Raw genomic sequence first — 18,452 nt, forward strand, 5'->3', positions numbered from 1 at the left:
TCCTGCAACCGCATCAATTGCCCGTATTGTTCAACGGTTAACGTCGAAGTGTGTGGACATCTCGAAAGAGGACCCAAACGGTAGTGGCAACGATACGGTACAGTATTCCATTGTTAAAGTCTTTCAAAGGTTGCGAACGCATCGGGTAAAGTCCTGCATTGCATGACGTGCACGATGAAGCTGCAGTCGTCAATGAACTTGTCAGAAGTAATCATACCTGCCGGATAACGGGACCGGCTATCAGCGAGTCAGACAGTTTTCCGGCTATATGTGCAACTACAGCGACAGCAATGTCACGATGGAGACGATACGCCGATACCAGAGACCGAAAAACTTTGCACACGAAACGAATTTATTGAATAAAGGAGACTGCTGGTATAATGAAACTACATGGCCACGTTAGACGGAGTCGGATTCTGCGTCTGCGTCAGCATCTGCGTCCTCCTCGCGTTTGCGTTTTAGTGGGCTACTCGCCTCGGTAGCCTCCGGCTTGGTCTCAGTGGTCGTAGCTTCCTCCTTTTCCTGCTCCTGCTCTGGCTCCGAGTCGTTGTCATCTGGCATTGGCGCTTCAGGTTTCAAAATAGTGAATCGCAGATCGCAATCCGCAGAACTCGAGTGGTTCTTCACATAGTACACGTTACCAGCCGGCACGTAGAACTCGTCACCTGGACTGAGCAAAAAGTGCGTTGTGTACTTGCTTGTGAAGAAATCGTCGTCGGTCTCAGGAGCCAGCGCCAACTCGAGAGATTTCGGCTGACAACCCGTGACGTAGAACAACTGAACTGCTTGACCGACGCCCTCTGGTTCTTTCCACGCTCCAGGAGGTAACACGACACGACCAGAGATCCACCGAGCAAACGGAGACGGACTGAACAGGTTGAAACTCTGACCTGCATAGGCGTGCACTACCGCTCCACCCCTCTCCTCGGTGGGGAGCTTGCGTAGACGGATTTCGCTGGAACGGCAGATAATGTTCAGATCATTCATACAACCAGCCTGGCTGTCGAAAAGCGTCGCCCATTCGCTATCCACAATTCGCTTTTGGATGTCCTTAGGTAACTCCTTGCGAGTCAACGCTCTGCTGTTGTTGGTCCTTTTCGATGGTGGCTTTGCCTTCATTCGTTTCGACGTCGGGGAGTCATGACCAAGACGCTCCACGCCCACAACCGTAGGCATTACTGTGCCTACACCAACGAAAGTGCGTTCGTACACCATGTGTTCGCTCTTAAACCAGGCCAAAGGTTTAAAACGCCGTCGCTTCGATCGACGCAAGCCACTACCATCCCATGCATCGTCGTTCTCCTCGTCCAAAATCCTAGACGCGTCTGGCAACCTGTCACGGACCGGACCGGTTGGTGCATCTGGTTCATTGTAATAGCTGTCATCTCCGGTCTCGCCACCTGAGTCATGCTGCGCCTCGAACGATTCGTCGTTGTCATCGTCTGTCTGGACGGATTGGATCGACGTGTCTGTTGCAGGTGGAGTCGTTCGATAGCCATACTTACCCGTCGGTCGGATTCGACGCTTCTTCGTATCACCAACTGACTGCTTCCCCGTTGCTATCTTTTTCGCTTTCTTTCCCTTCGCCTGCTTCTTCTTTGGCTTTTCGTCGCTGGGATCACTATCATAGTCACCTTTTTTGAATAGATCTTTACTGATGTTTGGCGAGAGTGAATTCTTGTCTGAAAACGAAGGGATTGACTTCAAAGTACGGTCACTAGCTGTAAGTTTAAAGGGAAAATATGCAATATTAGTCCGACGTTTAAATAATATCAGATAATAAGTATAACGTACCATTCGATAGCGGTGTGACTTGGCCTTCATTCATGGAGAACGGACTGATCATATCCTCGTCAAAGCCACGTCCACCGTACGATTCTCGTCGACGAGCCTTCGCTTTTTCCTTATCATCCTTCCCAGTCGACTTCTTGCGTCTATCACGGATCGTGATGTTCTTGTCGGTGTTCATATCCACAGATCCATGAGGTGAGCCGCCAAAATCGAACGACACATCGCTCCGCAGAGGAGACGAGGGCGCAGGATCTGCGTCCTCCTTCTTCTCCTCTCTTTCCACTCGACCACTGTTTCTCTGCGAGCGCCTCCGCGACGGTATGTTTCCGGTCTCGATCTCCATATTCTCGCGGTCACTCATAACGGGACTGTCGATATCCGGCAGCTCTACCTCATGTTCGCTCGGCTCTGAGATGTCCCCCGACGTGTCTGCTGACTCCTTGTCCGACGCCGTCAGCGCTGTCCACACAGCACAGAGCCAACATCAGCACAATCACAACAGTAATCTCTACTATATTGCAGCTGTGAACAGCACGCACAGTCGTCGTCGTCCACCGAGTCGTCTTGCATCGAGTCGTCATCGACCCAGAAATCGTCGACGTCCTCGAACCCCTCAGCGTCCTTGCGCACGTCACCGCGCACCACGACGCCCGAGCGGCTGAAGCAATAGTGAGGTATGATAGTTTAGCATGTAATACATAAAATATTCCTGACTGATTCGTCTTACGCTCCAATGGTGTGGGCCGCCTTTTTGGTGGCCATGTACTGCTTCAACTTGGCCTTGTCGACAGGGGCGTGGTCATTAGCCGCTCTGTAAAGAAGCAGAAGAACACGTATCAGTGCTTTATCTCCAGTACAGGGTCGTGGGGCGAGGGAGGACGCACTTAGTGCGGGGCATGAGTGCCTCGATGTCGTCCATGTTCAACGGTTAATCAACCGCGAAGATTTTGCTTTTCAAAATTCAAATGTGAAATTTTCAATGATTGGTGGAAATAATCTCTTTCCATTGACGCACGCTTTTCGTCCAATGGAGTCTAGAAGCTTTATCGTCCAATGAGCGAGACAGAGACAGCGCCGACCTTGACTGACAGAAGCAGATTTTGGCGCTGTCGCAAGCAAGTCCTGGCCCGAAACGACAGTCCTCAGTTCACTATCCGCTCCACGATGCAGAGCTCGACGTTTACCGTGGCTCCTCACGTGCTAGAGCAGGCGTACAAGGCCATCCGGACGACGCCGCCGGAGCCCAAGGACTTGGAGCAGTCGGCCAAGCTTCAAACCTTCATGGACGAGCACTTCCCTACCGAGTCGGACGCCAACATCACTCGCCGTTCTCTGATCCTAGCCGAACTTCGTTCCATTTTCCGCGCCTGGGTCAAGCAGGTTTGTATGGAGAAAGGCGTTCCAGAGGAGATGGCGGCAGATGCAGGCGGCCAGATCCTCGTCTCGGGTTCCTACAGACTCGGCGTCAACGAGCCTGGAGCTGATATCGATACTATCTGCGTGGCCCCGCGCCACGTGACGCGCGAGGATTTCTTCTCTTCACTTAAGGAGATTTTCCTGAAACATCCAAAGGTTTCACAGCTCGTGGCTATCGAAGGCGCCATCGTACCCCTGATCACCTTTGACTACGAGGAGATTAACATCGATCTGCAGATTGCCATCTTGCCACGGAACTCCATCCCAGAGAATCTCAATATACTGGACGATCACGTGCTTGTTGGAGTGGATCCAGCCACGGAGAAGAGTCTCAACGGTCCTCGAGTCACGGAACTCATGATCAAGTTGACACCCAACCGGGAGAGCTTCATCAGCGTGCTTAGAATCGTCAGACGATGGGCCAAACGACGCGGGCTGTACTCGAACAAGATGGGATACCTCGGTGGTGTCAATTGGTGCATCTTGGTGTGCTTCATCAACCAGCTGTACCCGACAGCGGCACCCTCAACTTTATTGCTGCGTTTTTTCATGGTGCTGAACAACTGGAAGTGGCCGCTGGCCATCCAACTGTGCAAAACCCACGATGCCAACCTCGGCCTGGAAGTCTGGAATGCTAATGCGGGCCACAACCGGTGAGTTCAATATTGTTTTGTTTATTAGATCTGTGTTACATTACTGATATGATAGTGTTATTGATTAGTTACCAAGTGATGCCGATCCTGACGCCGGCGTACCCGTCGATGAACTCTTCGTTTAATGTATCGACGCACAGTCTGGCGGTGATGAAGGAAGAGTTTAAGCGCGGCTTGACCATTGTACAGGACGTGCTTAGCAAGGGTGGATCGGAATGGGGACCGCTGTTCGAGCCTTCTGAATTTTTCGCCATCCACCAACACTACCTCGCAGTCGAGGTGTACACAGAGAACCAGGAAGAGGAGCAGGCATGGTGCAGTTTCTGCGAGTCCCGTATGCGCAAACTGGTGGAGTCGTTGGCGTATAACCCAGCGCTATGTCGCTTGCGTGTGTTCACAAAGAAATTTCCCCTGACTTACGTGACTGGTGGCGAACCTCCGGCTGGTGAACAGTCAAACGGCCAGCCCCCAGCTCAACCAAGCAAGTTCGGTGTCTGCTTTTATGTGGGCTTTGATATTGATCGTCGCCAGCTGCGTAGTCGTGAAGTGAGCATCGATAGTTCAGTGGATTACTTTAAGAACAACGACCTCTACCGCTGGAACAAACGAACTCCCACTATGGACGTGGGGGTTACTCCAGTATTGTGGAAGGCGTTGCCGGAGAGTGTGTTCGAAGACATGGGCGGACGAACTGTAGCACGTGTCGCTCGTCGTGAGTTCATGAAGAAGAAGAAAGAAGAGGAGAAGAAGGCGGAGGAGGCTGCTGCTCCGAGTCCTCCGCCTTCGGGTGACGAATGTACGCACTCGCAAGAAGATGGAGATGATTTAACGTGCAGTCAGAAGGCTGCGTCACTTGCAACCGAGATGGCGAGCGGCAAGGGCAGCATTTCGCAACCAGGAAGTCCTGATCCTGCAGCTGATGGAGGTGACGTGAACGGCGCTGATTCAGTCAACAATACACCGGTGAAGGCGAAGATGGTGGCGTCGACGACATCGCCAGAAAAGACAGGTAAGCGTGACCGTGATGGCAAAGCTGTGGCTGGAGTTGGTAGCCTGGACGGGAAACCGTTGGGTGAGAACTCTGTCAACACGTCGACAAATGGCGCGGCAGCTCGAGGGATGACTTCGCCGCCTGTAAAGGTGATGAAGAAGCCTGTGGAGTTGGCAGCGGCTCCTGCAGCCGTGTCGTCGCCGCGCAAGAGACGTAAAATGAAAATCACTTTTGCCAAACTGAATTGAGAAGGTTGCAGTGGTGGCGTGTGGCAAAAAAGAAAAAAAAGAAAAGAGGAACATCATGGCATACCATGAAGGAAAAAAAAAAGAGAAAATAGTTCCCACAAAGAAAAAAAATGTAGAGGTAGCAACAGCGGCAAGGACGTGCGCGGATGCTTCTCGACAGCCAGGACAAAAGCTTAGCAGCGAGGCGACACTGGTGACCAGCGGGCTTTCTGATTGATCAGCGAGCGGACCTCATGTGTTGTGTACGTGTCTCCAGGCGCGCGAACTGCCACCATTCAAGACACTACAGGCGACGGCCAGCCCCATTCCAGATGAAGATGGAGCACTCAATTTTTTGTAGGTTCGGGGTGAATAGATAGGAAAACACTTGCGAGCAGATCAGGAGATATTTGCCATCTTCACGCAACCACTTCGGTTCAAGACTGCAAGGCAATAAAAACTAAATAGCACTAGCAAAACAGATAACAACTTCTTGTCATCATTCACTTGGTGTTAGTTTGAGAACAGGAAGAATGATACCAACTTGAGCCAGAAGGTCTTTTCCGCTTCTGTGAGCTCATCTTGGTCAAGAAAAGCAGACAACTGAAATCGTGCTGGCGATTGTGTGCCCCCTGCATGTCGCTGGGCTTGTGAACAAGCGGCCAGCACTCTTTGAAACTTGGTTCTCCAGTCCTGCTCAGCAAGTCTAATCAGTAGCGAGGACGCCGAAGGACCGCCGAAGTACCGCATCAACACACTGACGAAAAATCTATCGACCACACGCTTCCCATGCGATGAACACGACGCAGGTTCCAATAGGTGAACCCGTGCTGAAGCGAGAGAAGAAATATCCAACGAGGTTCGACGCCACAGAGCACTGAGAGCCTCTTCGGTTTGATTCGAGAGCCATACACCAAACTCGGATAGCGAAGATCTTTTCTCCGCGATTCCTCCAGACACATTCACGAGTTGAGTTTTCCCTTCATCTTTCGACTCAGGCGGCAATGTCTCCAATAGCGACCCTTGTAAACAGCAGTACTCGCTGAACAAGTTTAGGTCGACGACTTCGATAGCACTTGCCAGCTGTGGCACTTGCTGCAGACGAAAGAGTGCATGTAATGCGTTCAGATATGATGGCATTAGCAATTGCTCCTCGTCTCTGACATGTTCCAGCGCCCGTGGGCTCAACTGCGTTGCCCACCAACTGCCGCCCCAATCTGCCACATCTCCTTCGTCCTCAACATCTTCACAGTCGTCATCGTCACCGTTAGTACTCATGAGGTACGCACGAAAAAGTCTCCTCAATCGATTGTCGTTGCTACCGCCACTGTGATACTCGTGTCGGTCATGCAGGTGCTCCAATTCCTCCGTAAAACCAGTAAAATATCTTAAGTCTTTGCGATGTCTGCGCTTCAGGAAAACTACATTCTTGCTTCGCAACAGTTCCAACCGTAGAGAATTAGCAGTTTTCATTTTGCCAGTCTCCAAAGATGTCCGATCATCAGAGTGCGGTGTAAGAATTTCAAGCGGGTAGAACTCAGGGTCGGATATGACAAGCCGTTCGATCGTTGTGATCTCTGGAAGAAGACATGGGCTTCGATGTACCCGGTGCGAAGGCTGCGTATCATCCACCGAGTCATCTTCACCAGGATGGAGGTCCACTCGGACCTGAACTGCACAAGTCCTTTTAGTATTCACGTCCACAGTCTCCAGCAGCCTCGACGTATCAACTGCCAGCACGTAAAGGTGACGGAAAGCCTGTAGATGGTACTTGTTATCAGCCGTATTCATGGGTGGCATCGGATAGAGTGAAATCACAAGCGCCGCAATAGCCTCTTTCGATCGTGACACAGTGGCACGTCCTCCGCCGAGGAAAAGCAATCCAATCGCCATACTCAGAGCCATGTGGTTGCCATAGCTCATTGCCGCGTCCACACGCTGCCGCAATGTTATCGAACGCAGCAGTGTCAGCGTCTCAACATGACCCGTTCCTGCGTCAATTAAAGCTAGTGCCTGTGCACACACCGCTAAGCACCGTTCAATAGTTGCCCGCTCCGTCGCAGCAGCAACAACACTGCTACTTCCTCTCAGAATCATCGAAGACGACGAAGATGAAGCCTTTGATCTTAGTTCACGAAAGTGAAGAACGTACTTGCGCAGTGTGGTCCGAGCGGACGAGTTTGCTGTTCCAGCGAACCGTAGCCCAACACTCATGCATGCTCCAGCAACAATGTTTGCGTAGGCCTCGCAAATGGAGTGGAGGTCAGAATGTGACGACGAGCCCCTCAAATAGTTGGTGTCTCCTCTTACGTCGCCGCCATACATCTGAATAGACTTGTACGCTTGAAGAAGCTGTGCTGGGACTTCATGGCGCTCAATCCATTCCGTTGTCGGAGAGATGCCGTTCCACATTACTAAGTTCTTTGCCAGCGTGCGTACCAACAGGATGTCGGGGCGAACATAGTCCAGAAGGATAAGCGTATCGGGAACCACTAGTTGTGCCGCCACCGCCTTGTTATTCGTCTGCATGTACATGAAGGCTAATGCCAGAGCACTAGCACAGGCAGTCACCCCGATGTTCACGTGCTCGCCACCACTACGAGCCCCACTGCGATCGCTTGAGTGTTTTGTATCGCGACCAGCGCCAGGAGATGATGCCATGTTATTGGGTGTACCGTTACCTGTGGTGCTGCCATTAACCGCAGCGTTAATGCCATTGCCTCCACTACCAAACCGATGCCAACGACGACCTCGATACAGACAACTCCCGGCTGCATTTGCATCCCGGTACTGTTGTGCGCCACCGACAATGTACTTGTGAAGCTTTTCCTCCAGCTTGAGATCAGCAAGGCCAGGGTCACCTGATGTAGTTTGGCCTCGTCCAAGCACGACAAGACCGAGTGCCATCCCTGCTGCCAAGGCGTATCCCTCCAGTTGATCAAACGAAGACGTCGACAATCCTGCATTACTGTTGCTTCCCACAAATTGAGCGCTCGACGGAGAACGCGCTATCTCGGCGAGTAGTAGTTCTGTCATCAGTCGATAACCTGTGCCTTGGTATAAAATTCCAAGTCCAAGTAATGCCGCTGTCTGCGTAGATGCTGGCACTGAAAATCCCCCGAATGGCGAAGGTAGCAATGACGGCACATGAAGACACAACATCTTGGATACTGATCGCTCCAGCGCCAACTCTAGGCCCGTTCCTAATAGAGGCGTTTGATCTGACGATGAAAGCTCGGAGAAATTAGAGAAGAACTGATCTGTCTCAACTGGTGTCATCTCCTCGGCGTTTTTAGATGGTGACGCGTGACTTCCATCATCACTAGTGCCAACCTTTTTTTTTTTTGTTGCTGCAGCCTGCTTTCGCTTGCGTCGACAGTGTGCAGCCGTGCTCGCCATGCCGAGCATGATTGCTACAGTCACGAACTCATTTGACAGCGACAGGTAGTTGTATACATCAGCCATGGACAAGCACTTAAGATGACCGCGCAGACCGATTCCCAGCAATAACCCTGCATGTGCTGCATATGCCTCCTCCAAATTACGACCGGTAGTATCAGCTGACTGGGTCGTTGCAGTTTGTCGAGCCCCGCCTGGGCTTCGCTGCGTATCATTCACTGACGGTCGGTGATACTTGATCCAATGACGATTAATGACGCCCGAGAGGTCTTGTGCTGGAAGTCGTAACCCTGTAGCACACCCGTTGTGGAATTGAGGCCAATACGTCAACTCTTTAGCATAGCCGGACAGATCAAGCTCCACAATTGCATTTGTTGGTGGCTTCCGACCTTGAAGGGGCAGCGCAGGAATTTGAAGTCGCCAAATTTGAGTTTGTGCTGTAGAAACATCAAAACTCCCAAGCGTGACCATGCCACGTGCAACGGACAGCGCCATCGATCGTTTGCACAGCAGCAACAAGCGAGATTGTTGTTGCTGCGCGTAGTCGAGATCCGACAAATCCGGCGTCTTTTCTAACTTCAAACACAGAGGGCGACTCGAGCGAAGCAGTCGAGCGACTTCCTTCATTCTCTGGTCGGTAGGGAAAAGCGGCTGACTTCGACTTGTAATGTCTTCGAGACCGTCACAGTCATCGCGGTACTCATCTTCGGCTTGAAAGCTCATGTCTCCAGTTTTACTCGCAAAATCATGTTGTTGCTGGTTTTCAGAATAGTCGAAATGGTCGGTCAGATTTTCTGCGCTTGCGATACTGAGATCTTCTCGTCCCACAAACGCACAAACGTCTTCGGTGATAAAAGGAGGCGGGTGGTGCTTCACTTGGCGGATCGTTTGGACGATAGGAAAGCTTAGACCAACAGGAAGATCGTCCAATGATAATGCGCTACCGATTGGATCTTGAGTGAGATACACGATCAGCTTGAAAGCATCCGACTGTGTAGTAGGATCCCTCTCTGCTGAGCTTGAAAAAATGAGCTCGAATACACGGCAGATCGCTCTCGTGCGCCGAAGTGGGTTATCAGGGTGCCGAGACAAGCTGCCAGACGATTGCACTGCGTTATGAAGCGTAGGGAACTCCACTGATGTGTGAGACTTTGCTGTCATCTTGTCTTTAAGCCACAAGACCAAGTCTGGCACAGATCCATACTTCTTAAAGCCAAGCAATCCTCCATCTTCGGTCTTGGAATGTAATTTCAACCTCGAGCTTTTCTCTGTCGGTACTGCTCGGTGTTGTAGAACGCAATGATCATCATTATAATACGCAACAAAAGGATCCAGCTTCAGTCGCAGAGCCATTTTTAACAGTAACTCTGCTAGATGCAAACGCTCTTTAAAGAGCGTAATTGACAACTTAGAATCTTCGCAGAGCAAGTGAAGCCCTGCAAATATTGCTCCCACATACTCTTCCATGAGCGAGTATTTTTCATTCCGTTGCATGTTTTCCAGGCTAGTAGCACGATTATCACTGAGGCTGGGCTCCACAGCGGGAAGCTCCATTGTGGCGAACAGCATCGCGTGCTCGTATTGATAAACGTCATGAAAATGACTCAGGCAAAGCGCATCAAACGATGACGAACTTGAAACAGCAGAAGTCATCTCGTCATCCTTAATAGCGACTCCGTCAGACACCAGAGCTTCGTCTCTCTCAACTGTTTGGTACGGCAACAGACCGATGATGCTCTCGCAGAAAGACTGCCATTCAAACCCACCACTCGTGAAGTCGTCAGCTTGCACAGAAGTTCGAGCTTTCTGTTGTGCTCTGCAAATTACTTGCGCCTTAAACGCCCTCAATTCTGTCGGGGGGACTATGCACATCAGCACATCAAAAGCTTGCCGTAACAGCGGCGAGCTCGCGATCTTTAACGGATGTTCGCATCGCCAGATCTTCCCATTGTAACAACCATACAGATCTGGATACACGATTTCGTAGGCGTCACCCTTGCATATAGAGTTTAACTGTAGGTTGGCATTCAAGCGCATATTCCCTGAACCATTTACATTTACAGTGCCAGCATCATTCTGCTCCACATCAGGAAGGACTAGGCGGCAAATAGGAAGATGTGCTCTATATAGGACAAGAGTGCCATCCTTTTCAAGCACCACAATATCGATAGAACTTTCAAAATCTTGATCTTCACCACCTTCACATGATTTTGCTTGACTACGCTGCCTGATTGGAACCGCGTTGCGACAGTGCAAGATACGAACGCTACCAATTTCATTATCACCTTCGCCAGGCACTGCCGTAGCGTTTTCTTGTTGTGAGAATGGTGTCATAAGAAGTGTTCCAGCATCTTTGTCCATTATGCACAGCAACGGAAGTCCATCGACGTCTGACGCAATAAATGTTACTTTGGTAACATTTCCCGAACAGGTTGACGACATGCTGTTCATTAACGGCAATGGTGTAACAGGAGAAGCAGTCAAGAGAGAAGGAACCGAAGCAATCGGCGACAAAAACATCGGTTTAGAATTCGCTGGTCCAACACGGGGCGTTTTCCACAGCATCGTCGCCGTCCAATCCGGTTCAATCCGCACGCGTAATTCCTCCAAGTCACTTCTAGCTCTATATCTCGTCCACGTCGGGCCATCCACCACTTTAACCTCCGGCATCAAGCTGCTCGTCGACTTCTGCACCGTATTCATCCGAAAAACACAAAACCTCTGTTCCCAGCGATGGAACACCACCAAAACAGCCGACATGCCAACCTCCAGTACATCCACAGCTTCCAACGCCGAGTCCGAGAGAAACTTGTCCCCACTTTTCCCTCCCACTGCACTTAACGCCACAGGTTTGACCTCATCTAGCGGGTGCCTGAGTGTAAAATAACGTGGTCTCGCCGGTGCGCTCTTGTCCCCAGAGCTGTACTTGTATCTATCCCCATCCCCTCTGTTACTCGTGCTGGCGCGTCGGTTTTTCCGGGCCAGCGCCATTGCTGCAGCATCTCTGGGTCGTTTTGACGACGACGACGGGATCGGTGGCGCCGGACTGCGCTGCAACAGTAAGCCCCGTCCATCCATGGGTAATAGTTTGTTGGCCTGGAACGGCAGCGCCACCTCGAACACTTCTCCACCTGCGGTGTAGACATTTAAGCAGTCGGAACGCACCAGAACGCATAAATGAGGGTGCAAATGAGGATTTAGCGACGCTTTCCGAGCTCTTCTGCCTGGTGAAGATCCAATAGCTTGTGTTGTTACATCATTTAATACTTCGGGAGAGAAATCCGCCAGTACAGCGTGCAAGACGCGACCTGGGAAGACAAAGCGCCGCTCCACGACGTGTGTCCCGCGATGCACGAATGAGACGCTGTCGAACGTCACACGGACGAGAAATGGCGACGAAGAGTACTGCGACTCACTAAAGAATACGCCTCCGTTGTCTGTTGGCAGTGTGCGGCGCTTGTTCGCGCGCACACCGTGGACGCGGATACTCGGCTGCGCCATGATGAAGCTAACTATTTTTTGTACTGTACTATATTTTGTGATGTTATTCTTATAAATTTGGCGAAACAAAAAAATTGGGATCCTTCAAGTGAATTTTTGTTTGGCAAAATTTGCCAAACATGTACCAAAAATTAAGTCTACACATTACGCTTTTGCTTTGATTGGACCATGTTCGCGCAGCTCAAGCGCGAGAGTCTGCGCAAGCTGCAGGCCATGGAGGACAAGAGTCCCAAGGGCTGCATCGATGAGCCTATTGTGGACATGATTAAGACCATCAATGCGCATCCGGATTACGTGAGTTGCTGGTAGTTGGTTGCTGCATTCTGCAATGGAATTGTACTAACTCGCCTCGACTCCCACAGGTGACGAGCAGCTCGTGCTCGGGGCGCATTGCGGTTTTCTGCGGTGAAGCTGCAACAAACAATGGGGGCGAAGCTGGCACGGACCTGATCACTAAAGGCGGCAAGTGGTTAGTTGCAGAACATGCCACCATTACGTTCGACCAATTGGCGACTGCGTTGCGCTCGCCCGACGCCACTTCCAACACCAGCAATATGGTGCGTTGTTGCCATTAAAACGGCTCAATTTTATTGCTGGCGACTAACCGAAATTGATTGTCGCTGTAGATTATCTTTAAGCATGAACCGTTCATCATGCACGTGGTATGTCGCGATCTGGACTCGGCAAAGGAGTTGCTGCAATGGGGTATTGCGAGTGGATTCCGTGAATCAGGCGTTGTGCTTGGCAACCGAAAGATTATGTGTGCGATCCGCACGACGGCCAACGGGTTAGAGATCCCACTTGGTCGAAATGCGGAGCAACTGCTCGTGAACAAGGATTACCTCAGGTGGATCGTGGATATCGCTAACCAGAAGTTTGAATCCAACAAGCTGAAGACGGATCGACTTTTTGAAGCTTTCCGCGCTAAGTTCTGCCAGCCGGCTGCGAGTTCGATGACAGGAAACGGATCTGTGGTTGATCTGACCTCCTGGACGGAGGTGACAAGCGAGGACAGCGTTAAGCTCGTGGGTCATTCCAGTGTGGAGTACGGTGGTGCCATTGTTGTATTCGGTGGCCAGGGGCCAACTACGTCTGGAACGACAACTCGCGTTGCCGACGTGACCTTCTTGACACCTTCGAAGGAATATACTCTTCAGCAGACGCACCACGCGGTGGCCGGCTCGGATAGCCCGTCGGCTCGAATGTATCACTCAGCTGTTGTTGTGGGAACGCGCATGGTTGTGTTCGGTGGCCGAGCAAGTCCAGCAAAGCCCCTGAGCGATCTCTATGCAATGGATCTTGAATCAAAGCAGTGGGAGAAGATCGTTTCGCAAGGAGCTGGGCCTTCTCCGCGTTGGAAGCATTGCAGCTGTGCAGGTAAGACTATTTTCTTGATGATGAAATGGAATGAAGCGCTAACTACTGTTTGTTTTTATGCTTTAATGTGGTTACAGTCGGTTCTGTTGTGTACATTTACGGTGGTCGCAGTGCTGAGCAGGTCTTTGGAGACCTATTTGCTCTGGATCTTAGTCAGAATCCGCCGCAGTGGCGTCAAATTGGTAATCTTTGTTGTTTCCCACATATGTGCCTTTTGTTAAGAGAACTTACTGTAATTTGTGTTTATTGCTTTCGCAGAGAGCTCTTCCAGTAACCCACGTCGATTTGATCACATTGGTGCAGTTGTCAACTCGACAATGCTTGCATTTTGGGGAGGTATGTCGTCATTGGAGACCGGCGACTGCAGTGACGAGCAGGATAGCGGCGCGTGCTTGCTATTCGATACGATCAAGGAAACCTGGGAACACAAAAGCCTCGAAAATACGAGAAACAAAATGCAGCCGCCTGCGCTTTTTGCTGCCAGCGCCTGCTCAATAAACGATCACCAGATTGTAGTGGTGGGTGGTATGACGTCTGAGTTGCTTGCAAATGGAGACAAGGCGACCAAAAAGGTGTGTTTACTGGACATTGAGGCATCACAATGGACGGAGATTGGTGAAGTGAAGCACGAGAATGCAGCTTTTGTTGGCCACAGCACGACGTGGTTGTCGACCAGCAATACTCTTTACGTATTGGGCGGTGGATTCCAGTGCTTTGGCTTTGGACAGTTTTATTCTTCAACGTACCAGTGCCAACTTTCGATAGTGACGCCGAAGAGAGCTCCTTCTGCTGATGGCAAGAGTCAGTTCGTCAACACGCTTACTACGACTCTATCAACCTCCTCAGGTGATAAACCGCTTGGTGTTCTCGTTGAGAAGTTGCAAGTGAAGAAGATGAAGACATTGATGGAAAAAGCGCACGTTTACGACAAGTCCCGCCGTGTCCACGTTGCAAACATCATAAAGACGAATAAGGATTCGAAGCCAACAACGATGTTTTTGCTTCCTGTTGTAGCAACAATTTATGAGCTCATTGCCTCAACGAACGACGCTGAACTGAAAAAGCTCGAAGTTGTATCTGACGATGATGCGTACGCGAACAAGTTTGGCAAGACGAGTGGACTGAACCGCAACGAAGTGATCCGCAGTGCCATCGGTGCGTTTGCTAGTAAGCACCAACTCCCGCCCACGATCGTGAAAACTATCCCAGACAAATTCGAGTTTGTAAGCGATGTCTTGTTGACCCCGCGGGACTCTTTCCTCGAACCGGAGTGGGCATCGTTTGCAGATGAAATGTGGGCACACGTCTGTGCGTCCACTACACCTGCGTTTTCACGTGTTGCACGGAAAGCTTTTATTGATGCCAGCGAGAAGCGTCAGAGTCACGTTGAGCTCCTGTACGTGAACGAAAAGGCCCTAACTTCACAACGTAGCAAGGAGGCTCCTGGTTGGGTCGAGATTCGTGAGAATGGCATTATCTACGGATGGGACCTCACACGAGTCATGTTCTCGTCTGGCAACGTTACCGAAAAGGCCAGAATGGCTAATATCGGGTGCCACGGTGAGACGATCGTCGACCTATTTTGCGGTATCGGATACTATGTTCTTCCTTTTCTCGTGCACGGTGGCGCTGCGTTCGTCCACGCGTGCGAGTGGAACCCAGACTCGGTGGCAGCGCTGCGTTTCAACCTAGAGCGCAACCATGTAGCAGATAGATGCAAGGTTTACCTCGGCGACAACCGGGAGTCTGCCCCCACAATAGGTGCTGTGGCTGACCGTGTTAATTTGGGTCTTTTGCCCACTAGCGAGAAGGCTTGGCCTCTGGCTGTCCAGGTGCTTAAGCCCAGTGGCGGCTGGTTCCACGTGCATGACAACGTGGCCGTGGAGGATCGTGAGACGTGGGAGCAGCACGTATTGGACTCGATGCGGGCACTGGCCAAGCAGTATGGCAAACACTGGACCATCACGTGCGAGCACGTGGAAAGGGTCAAGTCGTATGCCCCCAAAGTGTATCACCTGGTGGCTGACATCCACTGCGCGCCCATTTCTGGGATAGTTTCCACAATTTGAAATGAAATGGAATCTTTTGCGATCCATTCAAAGTTGGCGCCAGATGCAACTTCAACATACCAGATAATTCAAATCTGTGAAGGCCATATTCGCGCCCAAAATTGATTTACACTTTGTATATTAGTCCGACTTTACTCTACTCCAATCAAACGTATCGAAATGACACTACCAAGTTCAGCGCAAAATTTTGATCCACCCATTCATTCTCAAAAGCTCCCCCCAAATTCAAGATAATGGCTGCACGTTTTTCCCCGCAGGAAGTCATGGAGACCGAGGTGAAGCGGCGACTTGGCGCACACGTGCAGCGCCGTGGCGACGGCTTCACAGAAGCGGAGTCCATGGGAATGTTGCAACTGGTTCGTAGTCGTTGGCGTGAGGGCTGGGATGTCATTGCGCAGCTGCACAACGCGCAGTTCGCCAAGCATAATCGCTCGGCAGACTCGCTCAAGAAAAAGTTCTCGCGCTTGTATCGCTCCAACATCCCGCCGCGCGGTGCCAAGAACCACCAAGCCATTACCTTCGCCCACATCGTGCACAAGGAGATGATCGAGGGCGTGCCGGCCGCGCCAGGTACAGCCGTGTCCAGCGTTGACGGCGAGACACCCGTTGAATCCAGTGAGGCCTCGTTTCAGCCACCACAAGGCGAAGAGCGCACGCAGGAAGGAGCTGCTGAAACGGAACACAACTGGGTGGACACGGCCGAAGTGCCGGCTGCCGCTACGTCGTCTCCGGCGGCGGTATCTGTCCCAGCCACGGTTGCTACGCCACCTACAGCCGCTTCAGCCCCGCGACCACGCGCACGGGTGCCACGTCAGACTACTGAGTGGCAGAGCCCAGCGGTTTTCCCTCCGGATGCCACGCCGCTACCAACTGACGACCTGCTGACGTCGGTACTCAAGGTCATTCTCCGCTCGCAGTACCAGCGTGACCTTGACAGAGAAGAGGAGCGACAACGTCGAGATGAGGAACGGCAACGTCGCAGGGAAGAGGCCGAGCAGCGGAGACAGGAGGAGGACCGTCGGCGTGATGAAGAGCGTGAAGAGCGACGTCGTCGCAGTGAAGAGCGTGCCGAAGAGCGCGCTGAGAACCGCCGCAGACACGAGCAGTTTATGCAGATGATGACGGTGCTCGTAGGCAAGAACAGTGCCCCCCAACAGCGAGACACTGAGTGTTGAGCGAGCGCTGGACGAACCTTCTGGTTTTGTGTTATGGTACTGAATCGTCTACTTTTCATCATAATCGTTCTTTCTTACTTTCGGCTGCCAGAGCTAAAACGCTGGGAGCAGCCTCGGCCCGCGTACTCGCTGGAGTTGCTTTCAATAGGTATGATGTGTATGTGAGTTCGATCTACACACACACACACATACACTCGCCATTGTATCGGTCTCGAAGCAATCATCGAAGAGGTTTGCACGCTAATTGCCTGCTTGTCCTTTTACTCGAAAGACAGACTTTGCGTATCAAGTTTTTATCGGTCCCAGGACGCGAACAGAGATAGTATCGCCACCTTTCATCTCAAGCAAACGCTCGTTAATCGCTGTACTTGTAATGATTTGAAACGACAATAGTGCTCTTTATAGTAAGCCTCACGACATAGTGTGCATTCAAATACTCCATAAACTGTGGACTTGCTCAATCAGGGAAGCCAATGTCTTGTAAGGCCTTACGCTCACGTGTCAAGGGCTTGCTTTCAGCAAACCAATTCCTCTATTTGGCACCTAAGAAGCTACGAATAAATTCCTTCTTTCGTCGCATAATATCAGTGGAGAAGAGCAGGCCACTCTACGGCTTGAATTCTGGTATGGTGCTGGTCGGTGTTGATCAACCGACCCGAAGAAGCTGCTTCTCAAAAAGAACGAGAGTAAGTAACGCGAGCTTTACCGCCTACCCGGTGTAACACCATAACAATATGGACCGAGTTGATGGGTATCCTTGACGACGGAGGTTGAAGCAAAAGCGGACGCTCTTAACGGAAGACGTGAAAGCCTCAAGGGGATACAACTCGAAGGGGCGGAAAAATGCTCACCGCTTACTATTATCAATGTTAAGTCCATCACAACTGGTGCATTTCGCGCTGCAGTGCAATACTGCCTTGCCCCGTATTGCAATGGCAAGTCCCACATGCATGAAAATCGACCTTCCTACCTCATCACCAACGACACTCAGTTCAAGCCGACTCGCTGCTGTTGCCCCGCAGCAATCTGCGCCACGAGCGTGGTCATGACCTGCATGAACTGTTCATTTCTGCGTCGGTCCTCCATACGTTCTTGCTCATGTCGACGACGCTGCTCGCGCATTTCTTCTTGCCAGCACTGTCTCTCCTGTCGACGTTCCTCACGTTCCTGATCCCGCTCCAGGTCACGCTGGTGCTGGGACTCCAGCAGCACAAGCAGCACAGTCTGCGCTAGATCCTGGCTCGACGTGGCCTCACCGTTCTCAATCTGTGACCGCATTCGACGCAATGGTTCGCTTGCAACCGGCCAGCGACCGATGGCCGCCTGCCACGCATCCGACGTGTCTTGGGTCATGGGCACGCTCTGCGATAGTGTCTGTCGTAGCTCGTGCTCGCTAGCCGTCACTGTAGCTTCAGGTAGCGTTTGCGGCTGCGTACCTGGCTGGGCCGTGATCATCTCGACATCGTTCAGATCTGTGTGCACTTCCTGCACGCCCACACCAGGGTCGGTCTCTGCTACAAAGTCCTCGCCCAACGAGCGTGTGGAGGCGGCGAGACCGCGTCGCTGGCCGCGCATCTCCTCACGCACCTTTTTCGCCATCGCAGCAGCGCGCGCATGCTTCTCCTTGGTGGTAGAATCGATCTTGGTGCGGTAGAGCTTTGCGAACTTGCGCTTCAACGAGCCAGCGGAGCGCTTGTGGCCCGGAAACTGGGCGTTGTGCACCTCGGCGATGACGTCCCATCCCTCTTGCCACCTCTCACGCACTTCTTGCAGCAAGCCCTCCGTTTCCTGCACTGAGAAGCCATCGCCGCGCTTCGAGTAGCCACGAGTTGGAGTCGGTTCAATATCCTCAG

The 18,452-nt window shown here is 51.6% G+C and overlaps 6 protein-coding genes across 10 annotated transcripts; 2 read left to right on the forward strand and 4 right to left on the reverse strand.

The window, feature by feature from the left end:
• Positions 1–333: 333 nt before the first annotated feature.
• Positions 334–2,745, reverse strand: PPTG_13622 (hypothetical protein). 5 transcript variants are annotated; one of them, XM_008909453.1, is made up of 5 exons: positions 2,676–2,745; positions 2,519–2,602; positions 2,331–2,449; positions 1,795–2,250; positions 334–1,721 (listed from the first exon to the last, which is right to left on the reverse strand). In XM_008909453.1, exons 1-5 carry the CDS (start codon positions 2,708–2,710, stop codon positions 400–402), a joined length of 2,016 nt encoding a protein of 671 aa, XP_008907701.1. In that variant the 5' UTR covers positions 2,711–2,745; the 3' UTR covers positions 334–399. The 5 variants fall into 5 exon arrangements, with proteins under 5 accessions (XP_008907701.1, XP_008907702.1, XP_008907705.1 ...); XM_008909454.1 differs by having other exon boundaries at positions 2,519–2,745; XM_008909457.1 differs by having other exon boundaries at positions 1,795–2,449; positions 2,519–2,745.
• A 103-nt stretch (positions 2,746–2,848) lies between these two features.
• PPTG_13623 (hypothetical protein) lies at positions 2,849–5,930 on the forward strand. Its single transcript, XM_008909458.1, has 2 exons — positions 2,849–3,860; positions 3,929–5,930. Exons 1-2 carry the CDS (start codon positions 2,956–2,958, stop codon positions 5,097–5,099), a joined length of 2,076 nt encoding a protein of 691 aa, XP_008907706.1. The 5' UTR covers positions 2,849–2,955; the 3' UTR covers positions 5,100–5,930.
• Positions 5,182–12,005, reverse strand: PPTG_13624 (hypothetical protein). The gene has a single exon (XM_008909459.1). The coding sequence runs from the start codon at positions 11,976–11,978 to the stop codon at positions 5,592–5,594; it is 6,387 nt and encodes a 2,128-aa protein (XP_008907707.1). The 5' UTR covers positions 11,979–12,005; the 3' UTR covers positions 5,182–5,591.
• A 124-nt stretch (positions 12,006–12,129) lies between these two features.
• PPTG_13625 (hypothetical protein) lies at positions 12,130–15,571 on the forward strand. Its single transcript, XM_008909460.1, has 5 exons — positions 12,130–12,272; positions 12,341–12,535; positions 12,605–13,355; positions 13,433–13,537; positions 13,614–15,571. Exons 1-5 carry the CDS (start codon positions 12,147–12,149, stop codon positions 15,422–15,424), a joined length of 2,988 nt encoding a protein of 995 aa, XP_008907708.1. The 5' UTR covers positions 12,130–12,146; the 3' UTR covers positions 15,425–15,571.
• On the reverse strand, positions 15,563–16,438 carry PPTG_23253 (hypothetical protein). Its single transcript, XM_008909461.1, has one exon. It carries the CDS (start codon positions 15,951–15,953, stop codon positions 15,570–15,572), a length of 384 nt encoding a protein of 127 aa, XP_008907709.1. The 5' UTR covers positions 15,954–16,438; the 3' UTR covers positions 15,563–15,569.
• Positions 16,439–17,586: 1,148 nt separating this feature from the next.
• PPTG_13627 (hypothetical protein) lies at positions 17,587–18,404 on the reverse strand (the record flags this gene model as incomplete). The annotated part of the gene is made up of 2 exons (XM_008909462.1): positions 17,587–18,352; positions 18,394–18,404. 2 exons carry the CDS (start codon positions 18,402–18,404, stop codon positions 17,587–17,589), a joined length of 777 nt encoding a protein of 258 aa, XP_008907710.1.
• Between the last annotated feature and the right edge of the window lie 48 nt (positions 18,405–18,452).

The sequence above is a fragment of the Phytophthora parasitica genome (assembly GCF_000247585.1).
Source record: "Phytophthora parasitica INRA-310 unplaced genomic scaffold supercont2.33, whole genome shotgun sequence".
NCBI classification, from domain to species: Eukaryota; Oomycota; class Peronosporomycetes; order Peronosporales; family Peronosporaceae; genus Phytophthora; species Phytophthora nicotianae.

Coding starts and splice junctions, on each gene's coding strand:
- PPTG_13622 (XM_008909453.1), bottom strand. CDS start 2,710: ATGGACGACATCGAGGCACTCATGCCCCGCACTAA. Junction 2,450..2,518: donor GCGGCCCACACCATTGGAGC/GTAAGACGAATC, acceptor CTATTGCTTCAG/CCGCTCGGGCGTCGTGGTGC. Junction 2,251..2,330: donor CTCGGTGGACGACGACGACT/GTGCGTGCTGTT, acceptor CTGTGTGGACAG/CGCTGACGGCGTCGGACAAG.
- PPTG_13625 (XM_008909460.1), top strand. CDS start 12,147: ATGTTCGCGCAGCTCAAGCGCGAGAGTCTGCGCAAGCTGCAGGCCATG. Junction 12,536..12,604: donor CTTCCAACACCAGCAATATG/GTGCGTTGTTGC, acceptor TTGTCGCTGTAG/ATTATCTTTAAGCATGAACC. Junction 13,356..13,432: donor GAAGCATTGCAGCTGTGCAG/GTAAGACTATTT, acceptor ATGTGGTTACAG/TCGGTTCTGTTGTGTACATT.
- PPTG_23253 (XM_008909461.1), bottom strand. CDS start 15,953: ATGTGGGCGAAGGTAATGGCTTGGTGGTTCTTGGCACCGCGCGGCGGG.
- PPTG_13624 (XM_008909459.1), bottom strand. CDS start 11,978: ATGGCGCAGCCGAGTATCCGCGTCCACGGTGTGCGCGCGAACAAGCGC.
- PPTG_13623 (XM_008909458.1), top strand. CDS start 2,956: ATGCAGAGCTCGACGTTTACCGTGGCTCCTCACGTGCTAGAGCAGGCG. Junction 3,861..3,928: donor GCTAATGCGGGCCACAACCG/GTGAGTTCAATA, acceptor GTTATTGATTAG/TTACCAAGTGATGCCGATCC.